The 12,166-nt window shown below is 48.3% G+C and overlaps 1 protein-coding gene across 2 annotated transcripts in view; it reads left to right on the forward strand.

The window, feature by feature from the left end:
• GCFC2 (GC-rich sequence DNA-binding factor 2) overlaps positions 1 to 12,166 on the forward strand; it is an 86,272-nt gene that overhangs the window by 30,862 nt on the left and 43,244 nt on the right. For both annotated transcript variants that reach the window (XR_011312530.1, XM_069728181.1), the window contains exons 7-10: positions 9,984 to 10,167; positions 10,258 to 10,381; positions 10,450 to 10,522; positions 11,968 to 12,080. Coding sequence is in view for 1 of the 2 variants with exons in the window: in XM_069728181.1 (XP_069584282.1) it covers positions 9,984 to 10,167; positions 10,258 to 10,381; positions 10,450 to 10,522; positions 11,968 to 12,080 (494 nt within the window). In the remaining variant the exon portion in view is untranslated. The remainder of the gene's footprint in view (positions 1 to 9,983; positions 10,168 to 10,257; positions 10,382 to 10,449; positions 10,523 to 11,967; positions 12,081 to 12,166) is intronic.

The following is a 12,166-nucleotide window of genomic DNA, read 5'->3' on the forward strand; positions in this document are numbered from 1 at the left end:
GACGGAATAATAAAAAAGTTATGTCTCTGGGAAGGAGAGCGAAAAACGCAAAATCGAAAAAGGGCTGCGTCTTGAAGGGGTTAATATCCCTGGGCTGCAGTGTCAAATATATAAAAAATCAGTACTTAGTTCTCTGACTGACATCGTACCTTCAGTGTCAGCATCGGGTCCCCTGGCGGCCATATGACATAACCCTGTGATGGCTGCCGACCTCACAGTTTAGCGCAAGACCAAGTCTGACTGCTGCAACCATCGCATGTGACATTATTTCATGCGACTGGCGCTGACCTCGGAGGAATGTCGCCGGTGTAGGAGGTGGATATCAAGTCTTTATTTCATGCATCCCTCCTGGGTAGAGTTGAGCGACCTTGACCTTTTTAGAGTCGAGCCGGGTTTCGCGAAACCCGACTATCTCAAAAGTCGGGTCGAGTGAAATCGGCCGATTATGACGTAAAGTCGGGATCGACCGAAACACGAAACCCAATGCAAGTCAATGGGGCAGCATAGTCGGCAGTGAGTGGGGGCCAGGAAAACACCTAGAGTGCCCATTTTAATGTCAAAACCATCCATTCTTCTTAATGAAGCTTGTCAAGCGTAATTTACCTTATAATAATTGGAAGGCATTTGAAATTGGGGGTCATTTGGCTAAAGTTGTGGTGGGTAGGGCTGGTTCAAGTAATTAGTGGGCCCACGAAATCTGGACCACGTCACGGCAGTGGAGCAGGGAGAGGTAAGTATTTCAACTTTGCAAGTGCTGTGAACCTGAGCAAGCAGGGGGGGCCCACTCGTTGGCATTGGCACTGGCACAGGGCCCCTCAAAGTACAGCGGTGTGTTTGCACGGCGGGGGCGCCTCCCACCGGCAGCAACACTTTTGCGTACCATGAGAGGCCCTGTGCCAGTGACGTCGCCAACTAGTATTCCTCCCCCCACCTGATGAAGGAACCTGCACTTTCATCTGCACCTTCCTGTTTGTCCCCGTGTAAGGTGGTATGGTATGCGGGAAGGGGGACCTGACTTTCAGCAGGGTCACAATCTTGCAGTGTAGCGTGCACGGGAAATGTTGCGTTATGGGTCAGTGTACCAGCAGACTCATCTATCACTGGCTGGGCAATGGGCAGGATGAGGAGGAAACACAGATATAGGCCCAAAGAATAAAGTGGGCTAAATGCAGTTCAAAATTGGTAACACAGGACTAATCAGGGGGCATTGCAGTGGAGGACAACTGGAATGAGAGGCTGACACAGAGAGTAGGCCCAAATCAGTAAGTAGTCGAAATGCAGTTCAAAATTGGCAACAGTAGTAAACAGGCGGCACAGCTTTGTTCAGTGGAGGAGAACAGCAAGGAGTGGCAGACACCGATAGTAGGCCCCAACCCAACTAGTAGGCCAAATGCAGTCTAACATTAACAACTACTTAACGAGCGCCTGAAAACGGAATTTCAGGACAGGAAACCAGGAGAACAGCAAGGAGCGGCAGACACCGATAGTAGGCCCCAAACCAACTAGTACGCCAAATGCAGTTGTTCCGTTTAACCACAATTTAATGAGAGCCTGAAGATAGAAGTTCAGGAAAGGCAACCTGGAGAACACCTTGGAGTGGAACACACCATCTCTCTACACCCCATACCCAATTTGTAGGTCTAATGCAGCGTAGTTTCCAACAACTACTAAACGAGAGCATGATGATCGAAGCATTGGCGAGGAAACCTGGGGAACACCTTGGAGTGGAACACACCATCTCTCTACAGTGGAACACACCATCTCTCTACACCCCATACCCAATTTGTAGGCCTAATGCAGCGTAGTTTCCAACAACTACTAAACGAGAGCCGGAAGATCGAAGCAATGGAGAGGAAACCTGGGGAACACCTTGGAGTGTAACACACCATCTCTCTACACCCCATACCCAATTTGTAGGCCTAATGCAGCGTAGTTTCCAACAACTACTAAACGAGAGCCGGAAGATCGAAGCTCAGGAAAGGCAACCTGGAGAACACCTTGGAGTGGAACACACCATCTCTCTACACCCCATACCCAATTTGTAGGCCCAATGCAGCGTAGTTTCCAACAACTACTAAACGAGAGCCGGAAGATCAAAGCTCAGGAAAGGCAACCTGGGGAACACCTTGGAGTGTAACACACCATCTCTCTACACCCCATACCCAATTTGTAGGCCTAATGCAGCGTAGTTTCCAACAACTACTAAACGAGAGCCGGAAGATCGAAGCAATGGAGAGGAAACCTGGGGAACACCTTGGAGTGTAACACACCATCTCTCTACACCCCATACCCAATTTGTAGGCCTAATGCAGCGTAGTTTCCAACAACTACTAAACGAGAGCCGGAAGATCGAAGCAATGGAGAGGAAACCTGGTGAACACCTTGGAGTGGAACACACCATCTCTCTACACCCCATACCCAATTTGTAGGCCCAATGCAGCGTAGTTTCCAACAACTACTAAACGAGAGCCGGAAGATCGAAGCTCAGGAAAGGCAACCTGGGGAACACCTTGGAGTGTAACAAACCCTCTCTCTACACCACGGAAGGGCTGATTCTTAGGAAGGAAGGCTGTCGGAAAGAAGCAGGGCGCGTCCGAGGGTGATTATATTCTTATTAGGTATATACTCACCCTCGGACGCGCCCTGCTTCTTTATTTGTAATGAATGTTTATTTGCAATGTGGTTTTGACTTACTCTATTTTTTTGGTAAATAATGATTTTATTATTTTCATTGTTTTGCATCTTCTTGGCAATAATATAAAGAAGACGCGACAGGACAACACTCGGTGGATGCCATATCTGTGTTTAAAATTGAAAAAACCTTTCAGTTAACCACTTGCAGGAGAAAGTTATTGTAGCTGGTGGCCATTTTTAGTACTGTACCAGATTTTTGTTGTATGTGTTTGTTTTTAATGTTAAAATGTCTGCATTTGCTATCTCTCCAGTATTTTCTTTTTTATAAGCAAAATACTTATTTTTATATTTTCTGATGTTGGTTCCAGGGGTACACGGGCAGCAGTGGTGTGGTCAGTGGAGGCCTAGTGGAAGGAGTGACCGCAGACAGGCATCGAAGGCCTAAAATAATAACACATGGCTGTAGGCAATTTTAAATTGGTTCCAGGGGTACACGGGCAGCAGTGGTGTGGTCAGTGGAGGCCTAGTGGAAGGAGTGACCGCAGACAGGCATCGAAGGCCTAAAATAATAACACATGGCTGTAGGCAATTTTAAATTGGTTCCAGGGGTACACGGGCAGCAGTGGTGTGATCAGTGGAAGCCTAGTGGAAGGAGTGACCGCAGACAGGCATCAAAGGCCTAAAATAATAACACATGGCTGTAGGCAATTTTAAATTGGTTCCAGGGGTACACGGGCAGCAGTGGTGTGGTCAGTGGAGGCCTAGTGGAAGGAGTGACCACAGACAGGCATTGAAGGCCTAAAATAATAACACATGGCTGTAGGCAATTTTAAATTGGTTCCAGGGGTACACGGGCAGCAGTGCCCTGGTCAGTGTAGTAGTAGTTGAAAGAATGGACCGCAGACAGGCATCGAAGGCCTAAAATAAAAAAATTGGGCTGGCTGTAGGCAATTTTAAATTGGTTCCAGGGGTACACGGGCAGCAGTGGTGTGGTCAGTGGAGGCCTAGTGGAAGGAGTGACCGCAGACAGGCATCGAAGGCCTAAAATAATAACACATGGCTGTAGGCAATTCTAAATTGGTTACAGGGGTACACGGGCAGCAGTGGTGTGGTCAGTGGAGGCCTAGTGGAAGGAGTGACCGCAGACAGGCATCGAAGGCCTAAAATAATAACACATGGCTGTAGGCAATTTTAAATTGGTTCCAGGGGTACACGGGCAGCAGTGCTGTGGTCAGTGGAGGCCTAGTGGAAGGAGTGACCACAGACAGGCATCGAAGGCCTAACATAACAAAAATGTCAATACAATGGTATTGTCAGTGGCAGGCATTGAAGGATGTCAGCGCATAGACTAAACATTGGTGGAGCTGTGAGATAATTTTGCAAGTGGTAGAGCACTGTTTGAGCTGGGGTGGGGGGAAACTGTCTTGTGGCCGGCGGTACAGGCCCAGGGCCCCTCATATTACAACGGTGTGTCTGACGTTGGGTGCGCACCACCACCGCCAGAGACACTTTATTGTACTAGGAGGGACCCAGTGGCAGTGGCGTCGACCAAAAGCGGGCTCACCCACCTCTTCAGACAAACTGCACTCTCACGGGTGCTGTCGCCAAGTGTCGATACCACGGCCCCGTGTGGGGAGTTTGGCCATTTAGTGAGGTGTAAACATGTCGTATGCTGGACAATCAGGTGCAGAAAATTACGAGATTGGAAAAGGCATTCAGAATAGTCCACAGGCAAGACCTTTTCATAGGAAAGCTAGGTGTCAGCCGGGCAAGGTGGGGCAAAAGATTTCGAAATCCAGTTGTGGTTCATTTTAATGAAGGTTAGATCATCTACATTTTGGGTAGCCAGACGAGTCCTTTTTTCTGTTAGTATTGAACCTGCAGCACTGAATACTCTTTCTGATAGGACACTAGCTGCCGGGCAAGCAAGCTCCTGCAATGCATATTCTGCCAATTCTGGCCAGGTGTCTAATTTTGATGCCCAGTAATCAAATGGGAATGACGGTTGAGGGAGAACATCGATAAGGGTTGAAAAATAGTTTGTAACCATACTGGACAAATGTTGTCTCCTGTCACTTTGAATTGATGCTGCAGTACCTGTCCTGTCTGCGGTCATAGCAAAATCACAACCTGGTCAGAAAACCCCTCTGGCCAACGCCACTTCTGATTTCTGCCCCTCTAACTCCTCTGGTCTGCTGGCCCCTGCAGTTCGTGTGAGAACGATCACGGGCGCTGTGTGCAGGGAATGCCAGAAGCAAACGGTCAACAAGAGTTGATTGTTTGGTTGCTAATATTAGTTCCAAGTTCTCATGTGGCATTATATTTTGCAATTTGCCTTTATAGCGAGGATCAAGGAGGCAGGCCAACCAGTAATCGTCATTGTTCATCATTTTAGTAATGCGTGTGTCCCTTTTGAGGATACGTAAGGCATAATCCGCCATGTGGGCCAAAGTTCCAGTTCTCAAATCTGCGGTTGTGCTTGGTTGAGGGGCAGTTTCAGGCAAATCAACGTCACTTGTGTCCCTCCAAAAACCAGAACCCGGCCTTGCCGCGCCACCAATTTCCAGTGGCCCCGGAAAAGCTTCCTCATTAAAAATATAATCATCCCCATCATCCTCCTCGTCCTCCTCCTCCTCTTCGCCCGCTACCTCGTCCTGTACACTGCCCTGGCCAGACAATGGCTGACTGTCATCAAGGCTTTCCTCTTCCTCAGCTGCAGACGCCTGATCCTTTATGTGCGTCAAACTTTGCATCAGCAGACGCATTAGGGGGATGCTCATGCTTATTATGGCGTTGTCTGCACTAACCAGCCGTGTGCATTCCTCAAAACACTGAAGGACTTGACACATGTCTTGAATCTTCGACCACTGCACACCTGACAACTCCATGTCTGCCATCCTACTGCCTGCCCGTGTATGTGTATCCTCCCACAAAAACATAACAGCCCGCCTCTGTTCACACAGTCTCTGAAGCATGTGCAGTGTTGAGTTCCACCTTGTTGCAACGTCTATGATTAGGCGATGCTGGGGAAGGTTCAAAGAACGCTGATAGGTCTGCATACGGCTGGAGTGTACGGGCGAACGGCGGATATGTGAGCAAAGTCCACGCACTTTGAGGAGCAGGTCGGATAACCCCGGATAACTTTTCAGGAAGCACTGCACCACCAGGTTTAAGGTGTGAGCCAGGCAAGGAATGTTTCAGTTGGGAAAGGGAGATGGCAGCCATGAAATTCCTTCCGTTATCACTCACTACCTTGCCTGCTTCAAGATCTACAGTGCCCAGCCACGACTGCGTTTCTTTCTGCAAGAACTCGGACAGAACTTCCGCGGTGTGTCTGTTGTCGCCCAAACACTTCATAGCCAATACAGCCTGCTGACGTTTGCCAGTAGCTGCCCCATAATGGGAGACCTGGTGTGCAACAGTGGCAGCTGCGGATGGAGTGGTTGTGCGACTGCGGTCTGTGGACGAGCTCTCGCTTCTGCAGGAGGACGAAGAGGAGGAGGAGGGGGTGCGAACGGCTATAGCCAATTGTTTCCTAGACCGTGGGCTAGGCAGAACTGTCCCAAACTTGCTGTCCCCTGTGGACCCTGCATCCACCACATTTACCCAGTGTGCCGTGATGGACACGTAACGTCCCTGGCCATGCCTACTGGTCCATGCATCTGTTGTCAGGTGCACCTTTGTGCTCACAGATTGCCTGAGTGCATGGACGATGCGCTCTTTAACATGCTGGTGGAGGGCTGGGATGGCTTTTCTGGAAAAAAAGTGTCGACTGGGTAGCTCGTAGCGTGGTACAGCGTAGTCCATCAGGGCTTTGAAAGCTTCGCTTTCAACTAACCGGTAGGGCATCATCTCTAACGAGATTAGTCTAGCTATGTGTGCGTTCAAACCCTGTGTACGCGGATGCGAGGCTAAGTACTTCCTTTTTCTAACCATAGTCTCATGTAGGGTGAGCTGGACTGGAGAGCTGGAGATCGTGGAACTAGCGGGGGTGCCGGTGGACATGGCAGACTGAGAGACGGTGGGAGATGGTATTGTTGCCACCGGTGCCCTAGATGCAGTGTTTCCTACTACGAAACTGGTGATTCCCTGACCCTGACGGCTTTGGCCTGGCAAAGAAACCTGCACAGATACTGCAGGTGGTGCGGAAAATGGTGGCCCTACACTGCCGGAAGGGATGTTGCGTTGCTGACTAGCTTCATTGGCCGAGGGTGCTACAACCTTAAGGGACGTTTGGTAGTTAGTCCAGGCTTGCAAATGCATGGTGGTTAAATGTCTATGCATGCAACTTGTATTGAGACTTTTCAGATTCTGTCCTCTGCTTAAGGTAGTTGAACATTTTTGACAGATGACTTTGCGCTGATCAATTGGATGTTGTTTAAAAAAAATGCCAGACTGCACTCTTTCTAGCATCGGATACCTTTTCAGGCATTGCAGACTGAGCTTTAACCGGATGGCCACGCTGTCCTCCAACAGGTTTTAGCTTTGCCACGCGTTTTGGGCAAGATACGGGCCCGGCAGATGGAACCTGTTGCGATGTTGATGCCTGCTGCGGCCCCTCCTCCTCTGCTTCAGAACTGCTGCCGCCTGCACCCTGTTCCCCCAATGGCTGCCAATCGGGGTCAAGAACTGAGTCATCTATTACCTCTTCTTGTAGCTCGTGTGCAACTTCGTCTGTGTCACCGTGTCGGTCGGTGGTATAGCGTTCGTGATGGGGCAACATAGTCTCATCAGGGTCTGATTCTTGATCAGCACCCTGCGAGGGCAATGTTGTGGTCTGAGTCAAAGGACCAGCATAGTAGTCTGGCTGTGGCTGTGCATCAGTGCACTCCATGTCAGATTCAACTTGTAATGGGCATGGACTGTTAACTGCTTCACTTTCTAAGCCAGGGACGGTATGTGTAAAGAGCTCCATGGAGTAACCCGTTGTGTCGCCTGCTGCATTCTTCTCTGTTGTTTTTGCTGAAGAGGACAAGGAAGCGACTTGTCCCTGACCGTGAACATCCACTAACGACGCGCTGCTTTGACATTTACCAGTTTCACGAGAGGAGGCAAAAGAGCTAGAGGCTGAGTCAGCAAGATAAGCCAAAACTTGCTCTTGCTGCTCCGGCTTTAAAAGCGGTTTTCCTACTCCCAGAAAAGGGAGCGTTCGAGGCCTTGTGTAGCCAGACGACGAACCTGGCTCCACAGCTCCAGACTTAGGTGCAATATTTTTTTTCCCACGACCAGCTGATGCTCCACCACTACCACTACCCTCATTACCAGCTGACAATGAACGCCCCCGGCCACGACCTCTTCCACCATACTTTCTCATTGTTTTAAAAACGTAAACAAACTAACGGTATTTGTTGCTGTCACACAAATTACACGGTGAGCTATAACTTCAGTATGATTTAGCTACCCCTTTACAGGTGAGTGAGACCACAACGAAAATCAGGCACAATGTTACACACTCTGTTGTTGGTGGCAACAAATGAGAGAGATGCCACACACGCAGGACTGTCACTGAAGCACAAATGTAAATATTAATCTCCCACTGATTTGATTTTTTTTTTTTTTTTCAGGGAGACTTTAGGAAAAAAAAAAATAGAATAAAATGATTTTTTCAGGAAGAATTTAGAAACCAAAGAAAATAAAATGATTTTTTCAGGGAGAATTTAGAAAACAAATAAAACAAAAAAAGGCTTTCTATGGCCCACTGAGTGAGAGATGACGCACACAGGAGTCAGGACTGGCACACAAGCCCAGAGGCCAATATTTATCTCCCACTTTTTTTTTTTTTGTTCCAGGGAAAATTTATAAACCCAATAAAAAAAATAATAAATAGGCTTTCTATGGCCCACTATCTGAGAGACAGAGAGAGATGGCACGCTTAGGACTGGCACACAAGCCCAAAGGCCAATATTAATCTCCCACTGATTGATTTATTGATTTTTTTCAGGTAGAATTTAGAACCCAAATAAAGCAAAAAAAAAAAAAAAAATGGGCTTTCTATGGCCCACTGAGTGAGTGATGATGCACACAGGAGTCAGGAGTGGCACACAAGCCCTGAGGCCAATATTTTTCTCCCACTGATTGATGTAGTGATTTTTTCAGGTAGATTTTATAACCCAAATCAAGCAAAAAAATAAATAGGCTTTCTATGGCCCACTGAGTGAGTGATGACACAGACAGGGATGGCACTCTAGCAGAAATGTCAATCTTAATCTCCCACAAAAAAAAAAAAAAAAACAGGGAGTGTCCTTCAATTACTATCTCCCTGCAGTAATCTCAGCCAGGTATGGCAGGCAGCAATAAGGAGTGGACTGATGCACAAATTAAATAAAAAGTGTGTACAAACCAAAAAGATAGCTGTGCAGAAAGGAAGGAACAAGAGGATTTGTGCTTTGAAAAAAGCAGTTGGTTTGCACAGCGGCGTACACACAGCAATGCAGCTATCAGGGAGCCTTCTAGGGCAGCCCAATGAGCTACAGCGCTGAGGGAAAAAAAAAAAATGTAGCTTCCACTGTCCCTGCACACCGAAGGTGGTGTTGGGCAGTGGAAATCGCTACAGCACAAGCGGTTTGGTGGTTAATGGACCCTGCCTAACGCTATCCCTGCTTCTGACGAAGCGGCAGCAACCTCTCCCTAAGCTCAGATCAGCAGCAGTAAGATGGCGGTCGGCGGGAACGTCCCTTTATAGCCCCTGTGACGCCGCAGACAGCAAGCCAATCACTGCAATGCCCTTCTCTAAGATGGTGGGGACCAGGACCTATGTCATCACGCTGCCCACACTCTGCGTTTACCTTCATTGGCTGAGAAATGACGCTTTTCGCGTCATTGAAACGCGACTTTGGCGCGAAAGTCGCGTACCGCATGGCCGACCCCGCACAGGGGTCGGATCGAGTTTCATGAAACCCGACTTTGCCAAAAGTCGGCGACTTTTGAAAATGAACGACCCGTTTCGCTCAACCCTACTCCTGGGTACTAAGAGGGTGGTTCTCCAGTAATGGACAATCCTGTTAAATGCAGGTTTAAAAATCTTTTGTTCTTATGTTCCGGACTCACCAGTTAAATTAATGAGATGCTCACGTAGACTGTTATCTACTGGGGCCTCTCACTTGCTTCTCGTGTCATACATCTGACCCCTGAGGGGAACCGCTGGGATCCGAGTTCATTCTTTTTGGATTCTCCACTACTTGGTGAGACCCTTCTTAAATGCTATATCCCCCAGTGTAACATAAAAGTACCAAATCCTCGAAACATGGCCCTGTCTCCAAGGGGTTAGGCAACGTCCATTATAAACCTGCAAGTCTCCTCTTGTTCTTTGTTCCTGAACCAAACGTCTTCCCATCCTCCCTTGTATCCAGAATGGCCTCCATTGAAGAGGTGCACAGAGCTCACGTCTTAGACAGCGAAAAGTACACCCGTGATCTTGAAACCGCCAAGAACACGCTTCAGAAGCTGGAGACATCATCGAGTGAAAAAAGCTACAAGTTCTTCAAGGAGATGAAGGTTTACGTGGAGAACTTTGTGGATTGCCTCAATGAAAAAGTAAGGCTGTCCACCGCGACTGCTGCCATAGTCTAAGACTTGGCTCCTTTATTATTCTGACGCTTGTACAATGCGACACGTCTTCATTAGATACAAGAGATTTCGCAGCTGGAGTCGGAGATGTCCCAGATCCTGGAAGGTCACAGCGGCACTTTGCTGAAGCGCAGGCAGGACGACCTCCGAGCAGAATGTGCTGCAGTCCAGAAATTGGCCGGTGGGTGGGTAAATACGTGGCTCGTCACATCACAGATGCTTTTCACTGACGCTGTCTCTTACTTTCAGGGTCTGGTATTGTAGCTGAGGCGGCAGCAGATGAGGAGGTGACGAGGCGCCTGCAGGACATGGAGCTGAGAAGGTGACGTACCAGAGCCACATTACATTGGTGGGCACTAGTGATGAGCGGACATGCTCAGATAATGTGTTATCCAAGAGTGCGCATATATTATGTTCTCGTCCCTGCGGCTGCATGACTCGCGGTTGTTAGACAGCCTCAACACATGTGGGGATTCCCTAACAATCAGGCAATCACTGCTTGTGGTGTCTGTCCAACAACCGCATATCATGCAGCCGCGGGGACTCGAACATAATATACAAGCACGCCCAAGACACTCGGATAGCACCCGATCGTGCTCCATATCGGAGCATGCTCGCTCCTCACAAGTGGGCGCCAGGGCAAACATTACTTTACTAGTTCTCCTTTTTCCAAAATTATAAGGGGGAACAGAAATTGGTTACACCATCTCCCCCACACTACAGAGAATGTAGGACAGCCGGCCACACCGCCCCATTATTGTGCACAGCAATACTATCGATGGAAGCTTACGTTTTTCTTACTGCTTGTAGTTTAGTCCCAGTGTAACCTTTAAAGGGGCTTTTCAGGATTAGAAAAACATGGCTGTTATTTCCCTGGAAGCCATGTCAGACTTTTCTGGGATTAAGTAGGCCTGCTGCATGTTAGGCTGTTTTCTTAAAGGAATGGGTCATATCAGATAAAGCGATTTTTCTTTAAATATAGGGTTAATCTGCAGGTATACAACATTACAAAGGTGCCGTATTGAGTGCAAGGCTCCTGGGATAAAATGAACTTGGTTTCTCCTGCGGCAGCAGTCGGGCAACATTGGAACGCTGTTAACCTGTAGACTAATTCTATATCTGCAGGTAAATGGTGATATCTGACGTGACAGGTTCCCTCTTAAAGAGGTATTTCCACAATCAAACGGTGCGCACTATCAAACGATCCCAGGAATGAGGTTTGGGATCACGAGAACAGGCCTGTCTGAATGCAGCGGTGCACATGCTCGCCCATTGCTCCATTTGTTTTCTATGGGATTGCCTGAAAAAGTGGAATACCAAACTTGGCTTCCACCCTCCTCCACATTGTCATAGACGATGAATGGAGCGGTGGTCAAGCATGGACACCCCACTCTATTCTGATACCTCTGACTTATGGGTAACAACACCCCTCTAAGTCTGCGTACATGCGTGTCCACCTTTCTATTCATTCTCCACCTGGATTCTAGATGGGACTGGGGTCAGGGAGCCCCCCTGTTCTGGAAGTAGATGCAGGCCTCACCTCCAGGACCCAAACATAACAATGTGCGGCATAAAACCTGTGAGGTCGGTATATGTCCTAAAGTGGCTCTGAACTTGGTGCAGCCAACCACGAAACTCCAAATCTAGAACATAATCAGTCACATCTATGGTCTGTGCCTTGGGTACGATCTCAGTAGATTTCCCGTTATATCCTGCAGGGATTCTCCAGCTCACAAACCTAAATCCGATCTATTCTATCTTGTGCAGAACTAGAAGAAGGCAGAAACGTGAGGATTCTGGTCAGAAACACCACAGCGAAGGAACGTCAAGTGACGACGAGCTGCTGCCCGACCAAGAACGAGAATACAAGCAAAATCAGGGTAATCGGGGTGGGGACGGCGCATCACTGCGTATGTGCACGCTCGCGAGAAAGCCATAAACTGCACAGCAGGCCATCGCAGTGACT

Source organism: Ranitomeya imitator, chromosome 5, assembly GCF_032444005.1.
Source record: "Ranitomeya imitator isolate aRanImi1 chromosome 5, aRanImi1.pri, whole genome shotgun sequence".
Taxonomy (NCBI): Eukaryota; Metazoa; Chordata; class Amphibia; order Anura; family Dendrobatidae; genus Ranitomeya; species Ranitomeya imitator.